The 22,560-nt window shown below is 42.8% G+C and overlaps 1 protein-coding gene across 4 annotated transcripts in view; it reads right to left on the bottom strand.

Annotated features, from left to right (window-relative positions):
* Positions 1-21,068, bottom strand: part of TANC1 (tetratricopeptide repeat, ankyrin repeat and coiled-coil containing 1) — a 127,120-nt gene extending 106,052 nt beyond the window's left edge. For 2 of the 4 annotated variants that reach the window (XM_053407573.1, XM_053407580.1), the window contains exon 1: positions 20,142-20,177. In XM_053407573.1, coding sequence (XP_053263548.1) covers positions 20,142-20,162 — 21 coding nt within the window. In that variant the 5' untranslated portion in view covers positions 20,163-20,177. Of the gene's footprint in view, positions 1-20,141; positions 20,178-20,666 lie in introns of those variants that run through there. The other 2 variants (XM_053407574.1, XM_053407590.1) reach the window with 2 other exon arrangements.
* Between the last annotated feature and the right edge of the window lie 1,492 nt (positions 21,069-22,560).

Here is a 22,560-nt window from a genome sequence, read left to right as displayed (position 1 = left end):
ACCTGAGCAACTGGAAGCACCTCTGTAAGACAAGCTTGTGGTACTAGCACTCTTCCAGCCAGAGAACATCACATTGCACTTTTCTGGCTCAGAGGACTCCAGCTCAGAAGCTCTAGTACAACCACAGTGGCCTCCAATTCCATTGGAGTCAATGACTGCTAAAGCAGGCTGAGTCCCCCAACATTACAAGGCCCCACTTCAGTGGAAGAGCAGCTAGCTGCTGAGACAGCGCTACAGCTAAAGCAACATCCAAGTACAGCTCCCATGAAGCTTCCGGCCAGAACCCTGCATGGAGTTGTCCAAGGTACCCCGAATAACCTCTGCTGAGGTCAGCGTAATACATGTATATAATCTCCTGAAGTTCTGCAGTTGTGCAGTTCTGTGCCGCCACAGTCTCTACCTAGCTTTTTTTGGGATGGAGGATGCAAATGAAGAGTTGAGAATGTAGAAATGAGCAGGATTAATTCTCACTGCGCTGGATCATCAGAGACAGGTAGTAAGCTGAACTTTTATTACATGCCTCAGAGCACACTTAACTATTCACTGCTATTGGGGGGGGCACTGTATTTTGGAGCACTGTTGCAGTGAGACAAACCAGGTAAGCCTGGCTCTTGTCAACAGCTACTCTTCCACGTAAGAATGTACACTACCTGACATAATGATAGGCATTTTACTAGTAACAACCAGCAATGAAAGCAGACCCCTCTAGAAGATAGCTCAATATGTACAATACCCTGAAGTGCATTTGTAGAGAACAGCAGGGTTGGGCAAGACAGACAACTATTTACCCAACATAAAACATTCTGCCACAAAGATTGTCAACCTTTCAGGAAGGCTGGCCCATCTTTGCACACAAAAATCTGGCCCATTAACAGAGACAGAGTTTTTCCTTTTTAAAGCAAAACTGTTCAGAAAAACAGTTGTTGTTTTTTATAGTACACAAGTGTTGGTGTTTTGACTGCACTTTTCATTTCAGGAGTTTAACAAATCACACCCAGCTTTTTACAAAAGTTATCATACGGCATTTGTTCTTATATTCCAAAGGCAGACTTTTTGGTGTCTAACAAATCAGAGCTTTTTATAAAATTTATCATATGAAATTTGTTCTTAAATTCCCAGGGTAGGCGGCACAGGTGTACCTTCCTTTAAATAAATATTATAACTGCATTAACACAGTCTCTCTCAAACACACACAGCAGGCAAGTTAAACACCCAGATATACACAGAGGAAAACCTGTAGATTCATTAGTGGACATACGATTATGCTCTTTATCAGACTTCGAAATTCTTTTTGAATTCTTTCAGGGCCTAAAATGAGTGATGCAGTCCAGCCCAACATAGGCTATGATGAATTCTCAAAGGAATCTGAAGGTGGAAGGTACCATTTATGGGAGCAGATTTTACAGTAAAAGAATCACACTTGATTCTACCCTATGGAGCACTTTCAGTACTCGTAATGAAGCGTGTTCCAAGCACTTCAAACATATTTATCACTCCCAGATTGCATTACTTAATGTCTTATTTAAAGACATTACCCAATACTAAGCACTCTTATCTCTGTGCCCATGTTATTTCCCTCCTTCTGTAGAAAACTGCATACATCTATCCTCAACAAATTCTCTCCAAAAATAATTTTGTTCATCAGGCTCTTGTCGGTGATAGAATGAGACATTAAGCAGAGCATTTTCTTGCCTAAAATTACAAGTATTCTCCATGCCTTGCAGCAGAAGAGTCAAGTTATAAATTTTATTTAACATTCTGCAAATATTTCACACAAGAGACATTAAGTCAAAACCTTTTTTTCTCCTGGGAAGGGACTCAGGCTTATTTTGTAAATGTTAAAGTTCAGTGTACAGAAGAGGCTGGGATGTGGATTCTTCTTTTCTATTTTTCCCCCTTCAAATTCAGCTTTAGATTAAGACCTCAACAGGTATATATGACTTTGCTCTGTAGAACGCTCAAAATGTAAATAAGTCCCACTACAAAAATTAAACTAAGCCCTCAAAACACTACTTTGACACAATATGAGAACCCAGATCCCTCCTTCAAATGGAATTGGAAAGGAAGGGCCACAATCACAGCAGAAGCTGACCGTTTATAGAGAACCTGTGGTTCTCAGGATATTGTTGGACTCCAACTACCCTCAGTACAGCCAATAGTCAGAGATGATGGGCACTGGAGTTAAGCGGTTTCTTCCGACTCCTGCAGATTCAAAAAGTATTGCTCATACAATCAGGCAGCTGTAGCTGAAAGAGGGGGTGAGGGAACCTTCAGAAACTCTTTTGCATGCACCTAAAAGGAATTCTTTGGATTTCAGCCCATGCACTGGGCCAAAAAGAAAAAGAAATCATAAATATATCAAGCTAATTTCACCAATTTCACTTTTTTAATTAAAGCAGCATTTGTTTTGTCAACAGCTTGTTCTTTGTTTTTCCTTGCACAAGCTTTGCCAGATACGTTGAGACACCTTAATTAAGTATTTCAAAGCAAAAAACATATAGCTGCATATGAAACTTTAAGAGGTGCCTGAAGGATATTATTATTATTATTATTATTATTATTATTAATACTGCCCTTCAGCTGAAGATCATGGGGCAGTTCACAATGTAAAAATACAAAACGAGAACACAAAATACATAATAAAAACAGAAACAAAGACAAAGCAAAAACATTCCCCCTCCACAAAATATTTAAAAGGACATAGTATGTTAATCAGTCAAAGGTCTGATTAAAGAGAAACAGTTTTGCCTGGCGCATGATGATATGTAATGAAGGTGCTGGGTAAGCCTCCCTGGGGAGAGCATTCCACAAATGGGGAGCCACCACAGAAAAGGCCCTTTATCATGTCACCACACTCTGGACTGGAGCAGACACATAAAGAAGGGCCTCAGATAATTATTATAGCACAATCCTATTACGTTAGAGCAGAAAGGCATACCACCATTAGGCTGGCAGAACCAAGCAGCTTAAGCAATGTGTCCCAGTTGAGGGGGACACACACACACACAGAGCCAGAAAATATAAAAATGGTATAAAAACAGTAGACCTATCTAGAGCATACCTAGAAACTCTGCCAGTACCCACCAACCAGGAACTGTGCTGACACCAACACCCATATGCTGCCTCCACACAGACAGCAACAGGGACATGCCCCCCCCAGCACAAGTCACTGCCCATACAACATACAAGACTACACCACAACACCCTCCACTCACAAGCGCCTTCAATCAGTAGACTTTGACGGACTTTTTTATTATTTCTAATATGCAACTCACAGTTGAAAGTATACCCGACTTGGAAGGTACAAATTTTGACAGAAATCTGTTGACGTTATTAGTATAGAAATAGGATACAGAGGATACTTAAATGGATTTGCCTGGATCCTTTATACACCGTTTACTATACACCTCCCCTAAAATAACAAGTCCGAAGTCCAAAAGGGGTGGTTGCCAATTCCATAACACGCAAATAGCAAACCTATCCGAATGTCGACATAGACACACTTCATCACAAGTAACAGAAATGGTAGAACATTAATCAAGTAATCTTGGCTATACTGGTTACAGAAAGTAGGTGGAGGATAAAGGGATTGTGGATAATGTGTCGTTTGTAGGTGTGTGATTTGTGGGGGCTGCTAGATTTCTCCAGCTTACTGGGAACCCAAGCAGTGAGAGTGGCAAAAAGATTTTCAGATATCTGTGGATGGAAGTCAAAATCTGATGAATTCCTTTTTTTTTTTTCATTCCAGGAAAGGGTAAAATGCTTCCCTACTAAAACAACTGGCTGCTGCTCACCTTCTGAGCCTAACGGTTTGGATCCTGCTTACTCTGGTGTGAAACTTTTCACCTACTTAGATCCTGTCGAGGGACTCTCCTCCATTCCAATTCAAAAATAAGACTGGAGACTATAAGGCACAAGGCTTTTTAATGAAGTGTTGCTTTAGCCAACCCAGGTAGTGCACTTGTCACAATCTGCTGTCATCCTTAGGAGGTCTGTGAACATGCTGGGTGTTGCAATTTCAGTGTTTTTATACTATGCTATAATGAAGAAGAAGAAGAGGAGGAGGAGTTTGGACTTGATATCCCACCTTTCAGTCCACTTAAGGAGTCTCAAAGCGGCTAACAATCACCTTTCCCTTCCTCCCCCACAACAAACACTCCGTGAGGTGAGTGAGGCTGAGAGACTTCAGAGAAGTGTGACTAGCCCAAGGTCACCCAGCAGCTGCATGTGGAGGAGCGGGGAAGCGAACCCGGTTCACCAGATTACGAGTCCACCGCTCTTAACCACTACACACTACGCTGGCTGAATACAACAATTATGTTTATAGTGTTGTAACTAATGGCTGCTTTTATAAATTGCAATCCAAGTTTGGATCCACTGGCCACATTCACGTATCACAATAAGCCAGGCTTTCTGGCTAACCATGGTTTCTTGAGCACAAACACTAAACTGTTGCATGCTGCCCAACTGCTCCCAGTTCCCTTCCCCAGTAGCTCAAGCAAAAGAAAACAAAACAGGAAGCCACAATGAAGCTTGGTTTCTTGTGACTTCCAAACCTAGGATCATTATCGGTTCCCTAATAAGCCACGATCAGTAGCCAGTTTGTTGTTTGCTTACATAACCTTACTGTGACTTGAGAACAAGGCCAATATATGAAGAAAGGTAAATAAAAATGTTAAATTAACACCTGGGTTCCTAAAACTAAGACTGGAAGTCGAATTTTATTTTTCCATTCTTCGTCTCTAAACCCCATCTCCAAGTCCAACCTTCCAAGGGAACTGGCAAAGAAACCACACACTACTGGCTGTTTTGAAGGCACGAAATCAGCCACTGGTGGCAAAAGCAGCTTTCTCGCAGCTCAGATGGGAACATGACAGTCCAGCTGACATGTGGGTGTTCTTGACAGAGCTGTTGAGGCAGAATGCAGCCTTATGTTTCTTTATGTTCATTTTTCTCCCCCTTACAACAGAATTCTTTTTAAAATAGGCACACAATGTACCATCTCAAGTTTAACCACAGTTCATGGTAATTAGAAAATATGCAAACCATCTGAATTAAGAGATGCTGTAACTGTTCTAACTTGTAAGCAAGAAACATAGGACCAGAATGGTGAAATTGGGGCCTGAATCTCAAGGAAGTAGCAGCCAAAACAATACTCCACCACCACCTTCAGTCTGATTCTTCATCTCCTCGGTAGCATATGTGGCTGTAAATTATATATGCTTGTGGCTGAACATGTTCCTTCCACTAAGTTGGCAGTGAGGTAAGGTCCAGTGCTGTCTGAGAAGAAACTCTGAATTTACAGTGACTCCACATAATTCCCACCTTTATACAGTACTGAGAAGATACGGGATTGTACTATTTGGGGGAGCTCCTTCTCTTTCACCACTATTCTATCTATTCCCACCTAGAACTCAATCTTGAATTCTGTAGAACTGACTCCCAAGTGTGCCTTAATGCCTTTGGTCTCAAAAATTCTCCAGGAGGCAGAATCTTACCGCAGAGGGAAAAGATTCCAGATTTCATGTATCTAATCTACATATATAACTCACATTCCTAGCTTCTGTACTGTGAATATCTCCCAAAGAATAGGAAATGGAAAAGTACTCTGTTATTCCAAAAGCAAGTAGAGTTTAATATTTATTTAACATTTCCCATCATGGTGTTCGGAAAATAATAATGTAAGAGTCACATACCCAACTAGAGGAAGGGATTAAGTGTTACATTACAGGTTTGACTAGAAACTTGAAAACATCTGAACCTGTTCTTTTAAACTGTATTTATCATCTCAAGCACAAGACTTCACCCTCAACATTTCCACATGTCACTCTGTAGGCTGGTTCAGACAGTACTTTGGGCTGGATCCAGGCTGCTGAATGGAGCGGAGTAATATCCTGCCCATCAGCTCTGCACATTCTACATGGGTCAGCCTACATGGATGAACACAAAGGCATAGGCATGTAGTCATTTACCTGGACTTTACGGGGAAATCAGCTGAGCAATTAAAAACTTGTGCATGTTGGATTTTATGTATGTGGGACAACTTACATTCCCATATAAACAGCAGGGCAAGAACAAGCAAAACCTTATTCCATTCTATGGGATGGCCCCAATCAGCCCCAAAATACTGTCCAAAATCTGTATTTGAAGCAAAAGTACATTATTTGTGGTTTATTAAATACCTCTTCTAATCTACTGATATTATACTTTGAGAGAGCTTCCTTTTCACATGAACACTTACCGTATTTTTTGTCTTATAGGGCGCACCAGCCCATAGGACGCACCTCGGTTTTTTTTGGGGGGGGGGAATGAATAAAAAAAAAATCCCCCCCCCCCAGCCATGGCTGCCGCCCCAAGGCTTGCGCACACCTGCCCGAAGCCTTGCGAGCCCGGCGGGCCCTCCCGCCGGGCGCACAAGGCTTGCGGACACCCGCCCGAAGCACAGGGAGCCCTCCAGAAGCCTGGAGAGCGAGAGGGGTCGGTGCGCACCGATGCCTCTCGCTCTCCAGGCTTCAGCAAAAGCCTGCATTCGCCCATAGGACGCACACACATTTCCCCTTCATTTTTGGAGGGGGAAAAGTGCATCCTATGGGGCGAAAAATACGGTAACTTATGTAAGAGGATAAGGGAGGAGAAAAAATGGTCAACTCTTACCATATGACAACTTAGATGCTCTCCAACCCTTTTGTTTCAAAGGCCTATTAAACCTTTTATTTTAGCCAAAGGCAGAAAAGCAAGACTTCAGATTGGAGAATTTTTTTAGAATTCAAAGCAAGCACCACAAAGCTGAAGTAATTCATACCTAATCAAAACCAGCAAGTCTTTCATTTTTTTAGTAATTAAAAGCTCTTCACAGCTGGCATGCAAAATAAGATACAGACCTATACTGGCAGTGACTTTAAACCGACTTTTGATGTGGAATTGTTTTCTCCTCTAAACTGAGGTAGACTTCCCTATGTTGGAAATGCAATGAACACACCTTGAATCAGGTTGCAACATGCCAGAGATGTCTATTTTAAGTGTTGACAAAATGCAGTGAGTGCTATACAAGTAAGAAAGTTGGAGAAACATGTCTCTTGTCTCCAAGATCCTTGTGACAGGACTTGTGCTAAAATGTCATCACATACCACACTGTATGGCAAATTTGGAAGGCACATAACAATGCAAAATGTTTCGACCTAATGAAGATCAACACCACGCATGGAATGAGAGGCCCTGTAACTTCATCCACATTCCTTCTGACCTTAGAGGTGCAAACAGAAGACTCACAGCAAGCAGCTATGTAACAGAATGCCATTACCAGGGGTGGGCATTCTCTTAGTTGTCAAAAACCCAGCAGGGTGGGTGACACGAGGGAGAACCCAGAAATAGACAGGCAAGGCTCAGACAACTCTGCCCCCTCCAATTTCACCTTCCTCTTCCTCCAGCAAGTTGAAATTGCTGAAGAAGCAGCCTGAATATGCTACATACTTACATGAACAAATTATTGTGGGGCATGTTCTGCTATATACACTAACTGGGAGCCAGCCAGAGCAATGAATTCAGGAGGTGCTCCAGAAAAAGGTTCTGAAAAATATTTAAAGGCCTGCATTTTTGCTTGTAGGTGTTGGAAGCGGTAGGCCTCAAAGGAGGGTTTCTGGCAGTCAGTCTCCAATGTTACAAGTTCTGCACCACTGCATTGTGGTTCCCTAAAAGGCAAGGCAAACCAGGCCTTATGGCTGAAGGGTACCTACCAAGCTGGCTGCAGTTCCAGCAAAATCCAGGTAACAGCAAGGTGGGTGGCACATCTACAGGATCCATGCCCTGTCCCTTTGGCCCAGCACAAGGTACAGACCCCCAGAACTTGTGCCCAAACTTAACTGGGCTCTTGCTGCAGCTTGCCTGTTGACCTTGCTTGGCCATTGCGTGGGTGTTGCGAAGGGCCAGTTTCTGTCGGAGAATTTCAAAAAGGGAAATGTGGATCCTCATGCATTTTTCCCTTCCCTTTAAGGCCCTTATCAAGGATGCTTTTCATCTTACTGCAGCTACTAAATCTGGTTTAAAAATAGTAATAATAGAAGAAGATGCACCATTTGAATTTCAGAAGTAACACAGCAGCCCCAAAAAGTCGCTCATAATGTAGCCAGAAGTGGGTGCCTTCAGATCACCATTGTAGACTAGACACAATGAAGGAAAGCCATAGCTGAGTGAGCCTAGGAAGCTCAACCTTGTTAGTACTTCTGCTGAGTTTTTCTATGAAAGAAAAACAAACACAACATCACCAATGCTGAAACCTAAATACAGCAACAGGTGGACGCTAGCCAAGCACAGTAGTGAAGAAAACTTTGCAGATGTATTTTTAAGGCACATCATTATGGCTGTCAGTGCTTCCAGTCTGGAATCGCAAGGCAAATAATCTTTTCTTCCAGCACACTGCTGTTGAGAACAAGGAAGCCAAAGAACAAAAGTTCATGTTTGCAAAATGCCAGAAAACTTGAAACAGGCTACGTATATGCTGCACAGCCCATCCTGGCCTCAACTACCTACCCGATGGGGCACGGACAACGACCATGGTGTGAATATTCTGAGAAGTTGGATTGGGAGACTGGAAGCACTATGGGCACATTACATAACAGACGTGAGATGTTCCTTATGTACACAATATACCTTTTACTGCTTCCAAGGTGACTTGGAAGCCTCCTCCTCCAAGTACACAAGCCACTAACCAGTCAAACCAGACTTGTACATACTTGCCAAAGGAACCAGAAAAGTGGCTAAGGACTGTGTCTAGAATAGGAAGCATGATAAAATAGGGCAATAGTTGATTCTTTTTCTCTAAGAATTTTAAAATTTGGGCTTATTAATTTCACTTACATTAAGTATCTCTTAAATGCAAACTAATTCAAAATAGTTGACCATAATACAGTTACAGTGGTACCTCAGGTTAAGAGCTTAATTCGTTCTGGAGGTCTGTTCTTAACCTGAAACTGTTCTTAACCTGAGGTACCACTTTAGCTAATGGGACCTCCCGCTGCCGCCATGCGATTTCTGTTCTCATCCTGAAGCAAAGTTCTTAACCTGAGGTACTATTTCTGGGTTAGCAGAGTCTGTAACCTGAAGCGTCTCTAACATGAAGCATCTGTAACCCGAGGCACCAATGTATACTGCCAACCTACTCACAAGTTGCAAACCTATATTCACTTACCTGGGAGTAAATTTCACTGGACTTATTCCCATGTAGATATGTATAGGACTGCACTATCATTCTCCTAAAACCAAGTCCATAACTTTCTATAAAATATATTCCCGCTCTCATTGCACATGCCTGCCTGCATTTAGATGTGTATCCAAATGCACATCCAATTTAAAGTAATGCACATAGATAGGCAGCATTTACATTCAGATGAAATTTCCTTCCAATTCGTGCAAGCAGATGCCTATTCATATGCAAATCTTACTTCACTTGCCATCAGTGCATTACTTTCAGCCAGATGCAGACCTACATTACATTACTGGATATATTACTTTCAACACAGACACACGGAGCCAATAACAAACTGTATTCCAGCACAAATAGACATGAGTTCATGCAACCGAATTAGAGCCTGCTTTGCTATGTAAAACAAAGCAGGAACAATGTTTTGAGTTCGGGTATTATAAATTTTGTGCAAAGTATCAATATTTAGTGCCAAGTGGGTTTTTTTAATTAAAAAATCATCCCATCATAAGGTGCATCTGGCCAGCCACTTTGTGGGTCTGACACTACCACAACCTCAGCTCTACCAGGAGGCTATATAGGGAAGAGGGCCTTCTTTGTGGTGGTACCCTGACTGCCAAAGACCTTATTTTATCAAGCTTTTAAATCTGACCTGTTTTATCTCAGCTGCCCATTCTTATGCTACTTTGTATTCTTTATACCACTCTGCATTTCTTGTATCTGAAGCTGCATGTTTTTACATCACACTTCAAAGCTTTTAATGTTTTGGCTTTAATCCGATTTCATTTGCAAACCACCCTGAAAACTGGTTAAAGGCATGCTGCTAATTTATGTGAAATTACTGACAAAGCTGCACCCAACATTCCACTGAAGTAAAAATGAAACCATAAACTGTACTAATTCAAACATACCTCCTTCTTGCTCACCTATCCAATAGATGACACTTCGCCTGTGTGTGCTTGTATTATACATGCATACACACACGCGCACTTTCTTTCACAGATGATAGTATTTGGAGAAAGTGCACCAGAGGAAATTTCCCCCAAATATGTATCTTCAGAGGGTAATATTACCCATGTGAAACCAAAACTCAGAGGAGCAGAGTTATCACATACTTATATGAGGAGGCTAATCTTCCCCTACACAAAATGCAGAGGGTAGATTTAGGAGCTGCAGTTTAAGATGTCTCTATACAAACACAGCTGTATCAAAAGGGTTAACAAATAAATTTTTAGAAACAAAGGGCTGACAACATGTTTGGCACCCTTCCAATGTGTTTACACTACCTATAGTGCCTACCCCTATTAACAATAGGGAATATTCTCTTGATCTGGTAGACAGTTTAGTAGGGCCGGTTTACACAAATAAGTGATATTTAATTTCTCCACAAAATTGTGCACCCACATGAAGCAGCTTTAATATGGACCCAACACTTATACACACACAGCCACAACCATTTCTGAGATCACAGCTACAGTGGTACCTCTGGTTACAAACTTATTTCGTTCCGGAGGTCCGTTGTTAACCTGAAAACATTCTTAACCTGAGGTACCACTTTAGCTAATGGGGCTTCCCACTGCCATTGCGCCACCGGCGCGCAATTTCTGTTCTCATCCTGAGGTAAAGTTCTTAACCCAAGATACTACTTCCGGGTTAGCGGAGTCTGTAACCTGAGGTGCTTGTAACCCGAGGTACCACTGTACTGGGGTTGGGGTTGAGGTTATGACTACTGTAAAAATACATAGGGGTGCCAAGGGGAGATGCACCAATTGCTGCATTATGATGTCACCAAGCCAAAGTATAGCTTATTTCACAAATATCTGCAGTGCCGGAGAACAGATTAGTCTATAAGTGGGGAAACCATTATAAAGAAATTACTTATATTTGGCTATTTAGGCAGCCAATATCAAAAATGTAAAATTGCAAAGCATGATTTCCAGAGCCTGTCAAAACTGTGAAAGAGAAAATCAGAATGTGCAGGCTGTTAAAGTAAGCTATGACTATAAAATTCTGAGATAAGCAGATCAATTGGGGGAGGGGAGGATACAGGGTTTTTCTCTCTCTTCTGAATCAGCCCAGAAGAACAGATAACCTGTCATAACATTTTGTGTCATCACTCACATAAAGGTGCAATTCTGTACTTAAGTTCTGCTGGTTGAGGGGCTGCAGGATTTGGCAGAAGCCCCATAATGCCAGATAAGCTGATGTCACGAAACATACACCAACAAAATACATTATATATGCTGGCAGAATGGCTGAAACGGGACATGGGCAGCCCAGGACAAGAGTACATTTACACCAAATCCAATGCACCTTCAATCTATGATCACACACAAGATTTATCCCACACCCAGTTCTATGCCAACTAGGAGGGAGACCCATCCTGTGACCAGCCGCAGTGGGGATGTTGTTCACAGCTGTACCTCCGTGGTGTTGAAAACCTATCTGCTCCAGACAGGCTCTGGTACTTTACAAGCTGCATGAGTTATACAACAAATGAAAGGGCCCTAATATAGCACTGGTTCCTTTGCTGTGTGTTCAGCCACTGTAGAAAGTGCTTGTATGTTAGATTATGGGCTGTGAACCCTCACCTGGAGGAATACCTGGGCAGTAGCAGGGTCATTACTGATTGCGGCACTGAGGGGGCTGGAATGACAGCACTGTTGTCTTGTCTGTTGTATGCATGTTGATGTAGGTAAGACGGGTGGCACTGTGATCTAAACCACTGAGCCTCATGGGCTTGCTGATCGGAAGGTCAGTGGTTTGAATCCCTGCGATGGTGGTGAGCTCCCATTGCTCTGTCCCAGCTTCTACCAACCTAGCAGTTCAAAAGCACACCACTGCAAGTAGATGAAGCGGTACTGCTGTGGCAGGAAGGTAAATGGTGTTTCTGTGCGCTCTGGCTTCCGTCTCTGTGTCCCATTGCGCCAGAAGCTGTTTAGTCTTGCTGGCCACATGACTTGACCTGTCTGTGGATAAACGCCGGCTCCCTCGGTCTGAAAAGCAAGATGAGCACCACATCCCATTGTTGCCTTTGACTGGACTTAACCATCCAGGGCTCCTTTATCTTTTACCTTTACTGATGTAGGGGTGCATCCTGGGGGACACATTTCATGACTTCATTGACTCCTTTCATGTGTGGGTTTGCATACAGGCATCAGTGATGGAACAATCCTCAGTTCCAATGACATTTTAACAACAATTCCTTAAGGTGTTGGCTTCCCCTTCAAGACTGGAAAAGGACGGGATATGGCAGCCGTTATGCTAGCATAGATAACATTAGCTTATCTCCAGTTCCAGCATAAGGCTAATATAGGATTTCTCTGTGAACTCTGTTTTGCAATTCCTCCATACATTGGTATGCTTAATGTTGGACCTTTCAGAGTCTCCAGCCATGGCTCCCAAACTCCCCATCACCACACAAACACACAGATCACTTGCAAATTGCTGTGGTCTTGGCAGACCACTTAATAAGCTTTGTTGTTCTACAAACCAAAGGACATACATAAATCACATTTTAATAACATTTCTTCCTTCAGCACTAACATCATTGTCAAAACTAGTGCCACATTATTAAAATCATTGGCCCTAAGCCAGCTGGAATTGAAAGCCCTTCTCCTAATAAATTTTTAGGGGAGAATTTGGAGACTGTACCAGTTTCATAATATAAAAACCACAAGACCTTTATCCTGTTTGATAATCCATCCCTGATCAAAACTGCCTCCTTCCTTAGAAAAAAAAATATTGTTCCTTTTCATGGACCATCTGAACACAGGATTACTGTCTAAAAAACTCCAGTATACCCGAATAATTTAGATTATTGAATCCTTCAGTACAAAAGAACACTCTATATTGTAATGATACAGGTGTTTTCATTGAAAACTTTATGATGAAAGGGCTGCATCCATCAAATGAAAAAAAAAAAGGGAAAGGGATAAAGAGCCTGGAGGGGAGAGAAATCACACACTTAGAGCAGGACTGTTATAGAGGACCATTATTAATCTGAAATTATTAAAGCTGTCAACCAGTTAACAAGGTTTAATCGAATAAATCCCCTGCTTTGAAAGTTGTTCATACCAAAACCACAATACAGTATAGGTATTTCAGATATATTTAAGGAAGTCTGAAATGTATTAAATATAGAATTTAATAAATGAACTCTCATTCATTGAAACAACGGAAAGCCATCTCTGCCCTCATCAACCAACTAAAGCTTTAGGTATTTGCAGCACAAATGCCTATTTACTTTGAAGTATTACATCCAACAAAAGTAACTCCCAAGTAAGTGCGTTTAGGATTGGAGCCTTTGGTTATTTATTTATAAACTTTCTATCCTAACTATTTCTTCAAAGAAATGCAATGTAGCTACAACACAATCCCCACTTACCTGGGAATAATCAATTAGATTTCCTTCTGAGTAGACATATACAGGCATGTAAAGGACCCCTGGACAGTTAAGTCCAGTCAAAGGCGACTATGGGGTGCAGCGCTCATCTCGCTTTTCAGGCCGAGGGAGCCGCCGTTTGTCCACAGACAGATTTCCAAGTCATGTGGCTAGCATGACTAAAACGCTACTGGCGCATGGAGTACCGTGATGCGGTGTTAATCAATTAACTATTTCTGCCTTACAAATCACGTACATCCATTTAGAACGGAACATTAACAGTAAGTTACGTTGTTATCTAAATACCATTTTTAAAATTACGAAACAAGTCACATTATTCAGCAATGAGCCGCTTGTTCAACAACTGGGCAAACACCAAAAGGATTTTTCACCGAGAGTATTTTGATATTCAAAGCCTGTATTAAATCTGCCTATCATCTGCAGGAACACAATACGGGTGGCAACCATTTTAGATGTGTCCAATTGATGCGCAATTGTTGACACGCAGGTCATTTGGACCCAGAAGAGGGTGGAATGGGGCAGGCTTATGTGTGTTCCGCCAACATGCACTTTGACCTGGAATGCAACCCCTGCAAGAAACGGGGAGTTGCCTATAGGTCTCCTACGATAATCAGTAATGGTTAACTCCAAATAAATAAGCACCATGAGCAGCACTCTGTAACAACTGGATATTTTAGCACATAGTGAGCCCAACTACGAAGCAATCTTTCTCAGACTTCACAGACATATAGGGATAGATCCGAAAGTAAGTTAAATAAGTTCACAGAAGGAAAATTTCCTGTGCCCCCGTCCCCCACTTGAGCTCCTTGAAAAGCTTTTCTGAAGGTGCTATCAAAGGGCATGGAAGAGAGAAGACATACACCTGATTTCAGGAAGTTCAACAGACCCATTCCAGGAGGAGTCCTGAGACCCTCTGGAGAGGATTTTCAGGGGGCGACAGTGCAGAGAACTGGATAGGAAACTTTACTACTTCTGTGAACTTCCTTATTTTAGGAACCAAGGCCTGGGTATAAAATAAACAAGGACCAAATAGGCTTATTATATTCACGACCACGAAAACTAGAAACTTTTCATTTTGCATGCTGTGCTCCATTAGAAAGGCTTTCCACTAGGCAGTCATAATACGCAAAAGCCGCTAACTACATCTCCATCATGTGATATTACACTGTATGGCATATGATTATGCTTCCTTAGGCTGATGCCTACAAACATCAGCTTTCTGTACGATGCTGCAAGCAATGCCTTTTAAGATAGTCTTGGGAGTTGATCTCTGCAGCCAACAACTTACTTCATTTCTGGGCAGGATAATGCCAGAGTGGCGGAGGGGGGAGAAATCTGTGGCTGCTAAATACCATGGCGGGCATGAACCCCCTCCACTCTTCATTCAGCATAAAGTATTTCAATCCTAGCATGTTCAGGATTGGGTGGCTAACTTTATACCATGTAAGACAGGGATAGGAATGATGCTTTGATATCCAATTGTTTTTCTTTTTATTTCTGAGTATTTATAACCTGCTCTTCCTTGACTATTTTAATCCCACAGCAGGGATCAATGAAATAAAGCAATACTAAATTACAGAATCCATAAAAAGGTCCAATCAATAACAAATTATTGCACTGTTGTTCCTTCTGCTGCGAGCCACTTTGGGCACATTGACGCAGCAAAACAGCATACTAATTAATTAAGAAACAACAAGAGGGACCTGAAATAAAAGGTTGCAGTGTGTAACCAACAGGCATTTAGTTAGCATTATGTGGCTATGAATCATGCTCAGTCCTCACTGGGCTGTTTGGGTCTTTTTTCCTAAGGATACTTTGTGCTTCTGCAAACCTTAAGCTTCCGCCAAACCTGCTAATGCCTCCTATTTGCAAATGGATCATGCTGTTTTTGGTTGGATTGGCCTTTATATGATGAGTTCTCTATTAATATATATGTGATAATATGTAAATGGATGTCACTAACTTCTATGCAAGGTAAAATGCTGTACCAAGAGACACTAGAAACAAGGGCAGACACTTACCCTCTAGGCCCAGCAATGACAGGGCAATCCTACAGAATGTCCATATTTGTGCAGAATACGCAACATACACACTATCCCTGGCCCATGCTCCTTAGAACATACACAAGTTCTCCCACCTTTACAATAACTGCTAGCCATATACAAAAGGTTTGTTTTCCCATTTGGTCACAGCTGCAATGACACCATCACCTATAAAAGTCTAATGGAACAGACGGTCTTTTTTAGTCCTCTCCTTTCTAGACTGCCTGTGAAACAGTGTTTAAAACGTAGTTTTTTAAAAATAAAAATAAAAAGTCATGCTCTATTGACTAGTAAATGGCTTATCCTATATAACCCAGAAAGAGAGATTTACACTATATTAAACTCCATCTTAAACACACCCATCAAGAGTTCAGATTCCTCAGCTGACTTTAAAGTGATGCCCTCCAATTCGGAGTTGCCATGGCATCAACTGTACAAGACTCTAGTTAAAGACACAAAATGCCTCTTTTCCTAAAGGCAGTTATGGGAAGTTAGCAAGTTTGGAAAAGAACCAAGTATGCTTTGGCTCTGCAGTGGACCTAATTTATCATCATTTGGACATTCCAGTGGTTAGCTAAACCAAGAAAGCAGAACAACTGGCACTTTATAACGTCAAGCAAAGTAAAGCTCCATAGGCACTGCCAAAGTTATAGGCTTGCCCTACATACCAACAGCAATTTTCACAACTGGCCATTTGCTCTCCGATAATAGATTTAAATAAATATCATGACACCCAGTTCCCCACCACTGATACTCAAATCTCCGCAGTTAGGAAAGACTCGGCATAGTTATGTACATGGAAAGAAGAAATAATGTTATTTTTTAAAAATCACAATCAATTCTTCAGAGGAAGTTCTGAAGGATGTAAGATACCATATTTATTTCCTTTACAAGCTGGATATTATGCTAGGGTTTTATTGTTTAAAAAAATGCAAACAAAACATCTGGCTGACAGAAAACTGTGCAAACAATTGACGTTCACTGTCAAATCTGCTCCCAAGACTTTTCAAATGGACTTGTTGAGTAAAGCATTTTAGGAGTACTATAATGAGTACCTTCATAGCAACTGCAAGTTCCTTTGCTCCTAGCAATCAAAAGAACCCTACTATTAGAAAGAAATGTCAACTATCCTATTGGTATAACAGAAATACTTTTGCCAAGCAGCAAAGTTTTCTTCTCCCAAATATATTACTGAACTGCTGCTTTGCCAGCTGTCACATGGCATAAAGAAATGGGAAGACAGCAGCAAAGGCCACTGAATTAGTCAGGGGTATTTCTCAAGCTTCAAGGCTATTTGAAAATCTGCATCAGTATCACAGAAGAATGGTTTATGCACCAAACTGTGTTGTTTAATGATCCACGACAGTTGGATCCATAACGCAGTTTGTACAGATTTTGCACTGTTGTCTAAAAGAAATTTAAATTTAATTTCTCAAAATGGGTTTTTTGGGGATATGTAAAGGTAAAAGTAAAGGGACCCCTGACCATTAGGTCCAGTCGCAGACGACTATGGGGTTGTGGCACTCATCTCGCTTTACTGGCCAAGGGAGCCGGATTACAGCTTCCGGGTCATGTGGCCAGCATGACTAAGCCGCTTCTGGCGAACCAGAGTAATGCACGGAAACGCCGTTTACCTTCCCGCCGGAGCGGTACCTATTTATCTACTTGCACTTTGATGTACTTTCAAACTGCTCAGTTGGCAGGAGCAGGACTGAGCAACAGGAGCTCACCCCATCGCAGGGATTCGAACCGCCGACCTTCTTGGCAAGCCCAAGAGAGTCTGGACCACAGCGCCACCTGCTTTTGGGATATATATTCGGCCTAATATTAGCAAGTTTATGGTGGTAAGGAATATGTTGTCTGCCCTCCTGGTTACTATCTTAGGTTTTAGGATCAACCTTTGGGTATCAACAGATTTGGATGCAGCAGGTTGAAGAGCAAAACTAATTCCCCTCAAATAGCCTCAAAACTTGGGAAATCTGTAAGTAAATTGCAGTCCCCTTCTTCTGACCTTCATTAACTTCATAGTTTTAGATACACTTACTTCATATACAAATTAATATTAGGAAACACCCCTGGTGGCTATCTGCCTCTTAATTGGCATGTATACATAGACAAGTCAATGAATGGAGTCATAGTTACACACGAAACAGCCCTATTATGTATGATCACTGGTGATACACAGCATTAGGCAGGGGAAAATTCCCTTACAAAGGTTAATACTACAGGTGGTATGAAAGCTAGTCACAGGCTGCATTCAGACAGCACTTTGTTCCATTCTGCTGGCATTTTCTTACCCGGCAATCTTTGGGTTTTATTTGATATTACACATGGAAGCAAAAGACACTTCAACTTTATTCTCCTAGAATTCCAGAAGTTTAGCACTCATTCCCATGTTGTTCCCACAAAAAAAAAGTTTGCAAACCCATTTTGACTTCGCTGTAAACTGCAAAGTCTCCTGTTAAGCTCTCACTAATGAATTCATGAGGTAGCCTTACACACAAACCATTTCCGCTCAACTCAGACCCTCATCTGAAAACTAGAAGCAGTACTAACCTACCCTTCAAGAGCTCATTTAAGGATTACTCAGGTAATAGATGGGAAATGTTTTAAAGGTTCAACTTGTGCAAACACAAATGCAAAAGATGATTATAACCTGTTACATGCTGCTCATTGGCTACTAATGGTACGCAAGCACATTTGGCTGTGAAAAGTTTTCAAATGTGGTTCTTACTATGTTTCAAAGTGGTTGCTACTTGTGTGATGCTCCATCGTGAATATGTACACAGAAGAATTTAACAACACTAGTTTTGTGTTTGTGCAACAAAAAGCAAGAATGGCTGGGAAAGAAATCCTCTGCAAGATAAGGCTGCCTCTCCCTTTCCCTCTGGCAAAACAGAGAAAACAGGAAGCAATGTTCCATTTTTTAAAAAAAGATCAAAATGAGTTACGAAAAGTACAAATCAAGTCAGCACATAAAATAATGTTCTTCTTGTTTTATCCAATGGTACTTGAGATCTTTATACACCATACAAATAAGGGATGAAGCACTAGGCAAAGAAGGCTCATAGGGTCTGGAAGAGGCCTCAGAATTATCTTATTCAACCCAGCTGTGTGCCACAAGTACAGGGAAAGATTAAACAAGGTGGACAATCTACAGCAGAACTACACATTCAAATCATTCAAGGAAATGGGTTATTCACCACCACAGAAGAGCAAATTTTCTAGATCAGACCTGGAAGAAAAGAGAACCCACCAACCAGTTCTAAGCCTGTGAGAGTGACTAACTTTTAACAGCCCACACCTTTTTACAAAATGTCCCAAAAAGTCTACCTACCCTTTTCTGGGAAATTCTGTCACACCCAATCCTTCCAATTGTTAAGAAACAAATCAACCAAGGCAGTAACATGTCATCTGACTCTTACACCCTGTTTTTACCTCTCTCTTTCAATTACAAATGACATGCACTTGATGAAACCAATGCTAAATGGTTCATGTGTCGCAAAATGAAGTTTCTGTCTCTCATATTTCCACGCCCACCAAGCCCTCATTTCTGCATCAAGTTTCTTTCATGCAAAAGTTATCCGGGACATTTTTTTAAATGCGCCCAGCTCCCCCCAATTATTTTTCCCCATACAAAATTTTCAACTATTTCCATTCCTAAGCGGTACAATAACTTAATACTTCCCTTCTTTGGGCAATCTAGTATTAGCTCCCCAACTACAGCAAGCTTGTGTTCCTCCAAATGTATATTTTTTTGAGGATAGATAACCCCATATTCTTTCTCCAGGTTAGATGGGCAGTCCAGAACCCAGCCACCCATAGGAGCCAACTCCTAGGGGCTAACGGGCCAGCCCCCCCAATTGATATGCATGGTGTGTGTACCGTGTCATGTGATTGATTATGTGGGGTGGGGCTTACCTCCCCCTCCCATATTTTATTCAAGTTGACACCCCTGCAGCCACCAATGTTCGGCTCTGAAGCTTCTCTCACAGATTTTAAAACCCTGCCCCTTAACCCTGTCTTCTTCTTTTTGGGTCTTTTCTACACACACGCCATTGCAGTCTTGAGACTGCATGTTAACTAGTGAAAGGAAAGACACTCTGCACATGTTCAGACAATCTTTGCAAATTTCAGCACTGAATTAAAACTATTAAGACGATATGCAAACTGGTTTTTCACTATAACAAGACATCCCTCCTGTGTCCAGGAATACACATGCACACGCACCATGTGTGATCCACACACGTCTATTTTTCCACAGGTATACCTATAGCAAGAGGCCACACGCGCGTCTGTCACTCCCGACTGTATCCCATTTTCCTACAGAGAACCGTCGCCCATGCCTGAACATCATCACCACGTGTGAGGTGACCCATCCTCAAACATTACATACTCCTCCCTTTACTTTCCGAACAAACACATTCCCAGACCCAGCGGCACTTTTTAGGGCTCTGGCCGCCCCTGACAACACCCTCCTCCATTGCACCAGCCTTACCTTAGGCCTCCTTGACAACATTCAAAATTCCCCCTCAGAGTGACCCTCAGTTTCACACGATACCCGGTGCGTGCCCTGTCCTTCCCACCAAGGCACGACCCCGGGCTGCTCTCTCTTTGCTCCCGAGTGGCAGGCAGGCTCTCCCTTGCCCCTTCGCAGGCCCTTTCCCCCGCCGCCTATGCCAGCCCTCGGTGCCCACGACCGCCTTCGACGTGGCTCGGGGGCAGCCTTTCCCCCACCTCCTCCAGCACCAACACCTAGCGCCCCCCACCCGCCAGACCCTCAGTGGGAGAAGCAGCTCGTGCAGCAGGGAGTCAAGGCTCCTGCGCCAAACATGCCCATGCATATTCCCTAGGCAGAAACTTCCGTCTCGCACTTTTGTTTCCTCTTGCAGCGTCCTTTAAAAGACCAAAGGGGGGGGGGAACCCTCTGCAAAACCCAGGGCAGGCGTGTGTGGGGATGCGGCGGAGGCAGTGGGGGGAGACTACTACCACCACCACCTATCTTCTTCCCCGGTGCGCTTACCGTTTCTCCGGGAGTCCAGCGCCTCCGAGGCGCTTCAGGGTCTCTCGGTGTGTGTCCCGAGCGGGACTCTTCCAGCAGCGCCAGCCAGGCAGGATGAGCTCATTGGAAGCAGGCGGGCGACAGTCCCCGCCTCCCGCATTTCTCCCCTCAGGCCGCCTTTCCCTCGGAGCAGCCAGCCAGGCTCGCGCGGGGGGAAGGGAGGGAGCTTCCCAGGTTGGTTGCAATGGATGCCTGGCAGTTTCGGCCCGCTTCCTCCCGCTCGCCCTCCACGCACGCCGTCTGGTCTGGGCTGAGCGTCCTGCAAAGCGCGCGAGCCAAGCCCTGGACTGGGCGCGGCCAACTCACCGTGGCAACCTCCCCCCCCTTCCCTTCCCTTTATTTTTTTGCTTCTCCTCTCGTGTTCCTGCCCGCAGCTTCCAACAGCACCACCCCTCCTTCTCTCTCCCTCCGTTTCCCTCCACCCCCTCGAGTGGCCGAAGTTCCTGTTGCTTTGGAAAGAGGCAAAACCATCTGGGACCAATTAGCGGGAAGGGGGCTCAGCAGGACTGCAGGGCAAGCCAGGCTGGGGAGACCCGGCCTTTGGCATTCCCGCGATCGACAAAAGCAAACCTGGAGTCAAAGGTGGGGGTGGCGGGGGAGGGTGGAGTAAAGGGCATGGATCAGGCCGCCTCCGCGCGGAAGTGATCGGATAAATATAGTTGCAAACGCCTGGCGGACAAGTGCTTAATCAATGTTGCCTTGCATGGCTGCTGCTTTTTTTATGTTTGTCCCTCCTGCTTTCCGTGCTCACGAGAAAGCTGCTCTCATACGGGGCTTGTTGCAACGGCGTCCTCTCTTGCATCTGTGCAGTATATTGTTACCTACTTGGGTTGCGTGTTGCAACCGGTAACGTGGCTTGCATGCTATATATGCTGCTGCTGCTGTTACGTGTTAAGAGTTCACTCCTTTAGTCAGTCGCAGGATTGTTTGTTGCCTTTTTTTTTAACCTGGGGGGGTTTACAGTATCACAGGACTCTGTAATCGTTGGGATTTAAAAGCAAAGGGTTTTAAAAGGTTTTATTGATATATAATACAAAAAATAAAATCTTTATTTGGTGAAAGAGGGATCTTCAAACGTTGTCATAACATTAAGCTCTTATTATTTTTGTCTGTGTTAAGTGATTGATGGCTGTTGGGTTTCTTGTCCTTAGGCTGCTGAGCTAGGCACACTTGCTTGGGAGTAAGTATTCTTCAACTCTCTGAAGAATACACTGTATTTTGAGTAAACCTGCACAGATTGTTCTGTTATTACACTTTTTTTTAGAGAAGGCACTTGTTGAAATATTTTTGAATGCAACCTTGCAAGTGAGCAGTATTTTGACACATTCCCCCGCCCTTTTAATTCTGTGTCAAAGCAACCATAAAGTTGTTCCTTACTAAGCCATACTCAGAGCATAAACTATTGATCTCAGTAGGTCTGCTCGGAGTATGACTAAGGCTGAAATCCTAACCCAATTTACCTGGGAGTAAGCCCCACTGAATTCCATAGAACTTACTTCTGAGTAGACTGTTAGGATTGTGCGGTTTGTTTGATATGACTTATACATCTTATCATTTGTAAAATTGGAGGTGCTGTAACTTACACACATTTTCTGATGAATGGAATGCTCATCACTTATAACAGCAATGGGAACAATACTAGTGCCTTGGTATTTGTTGAAGGTTTTAAATTCTCTTCCGGGATACAAGGTCATACACATCGGAAATAGCTGATTACATCTTTAAAGTGAAGCCATTATCCAAAATGCCTATAAAAATTATAGCACAGAAACGTATCCCTCCTGCATTCAGTTACTTCCTCCCCTCAGCTCCCAATAATTTTTATTACAATTCTGAATGCAAGTCTAACAGCACA

Source organism: Podarcis raffonei, chromosome 1 (genome assembly GCF_027172205.1).
Source record: "Podarcis raffonei isolate rPodRaf1 chromosome 1, rPodRaf1.pri, whole genome shotgun sequence".
In the NCBI taxonomy this organism is placed as follows: domain Eukaryota; kingdom Metazoa; phylum Chordata; class Lepidosauria; order Squamata; family Lacertidae; genus Podarcis; species Podarcis raffonei.
This window is presented reverse-complemented; position numbering and strand designations above follow the sequence as displayed.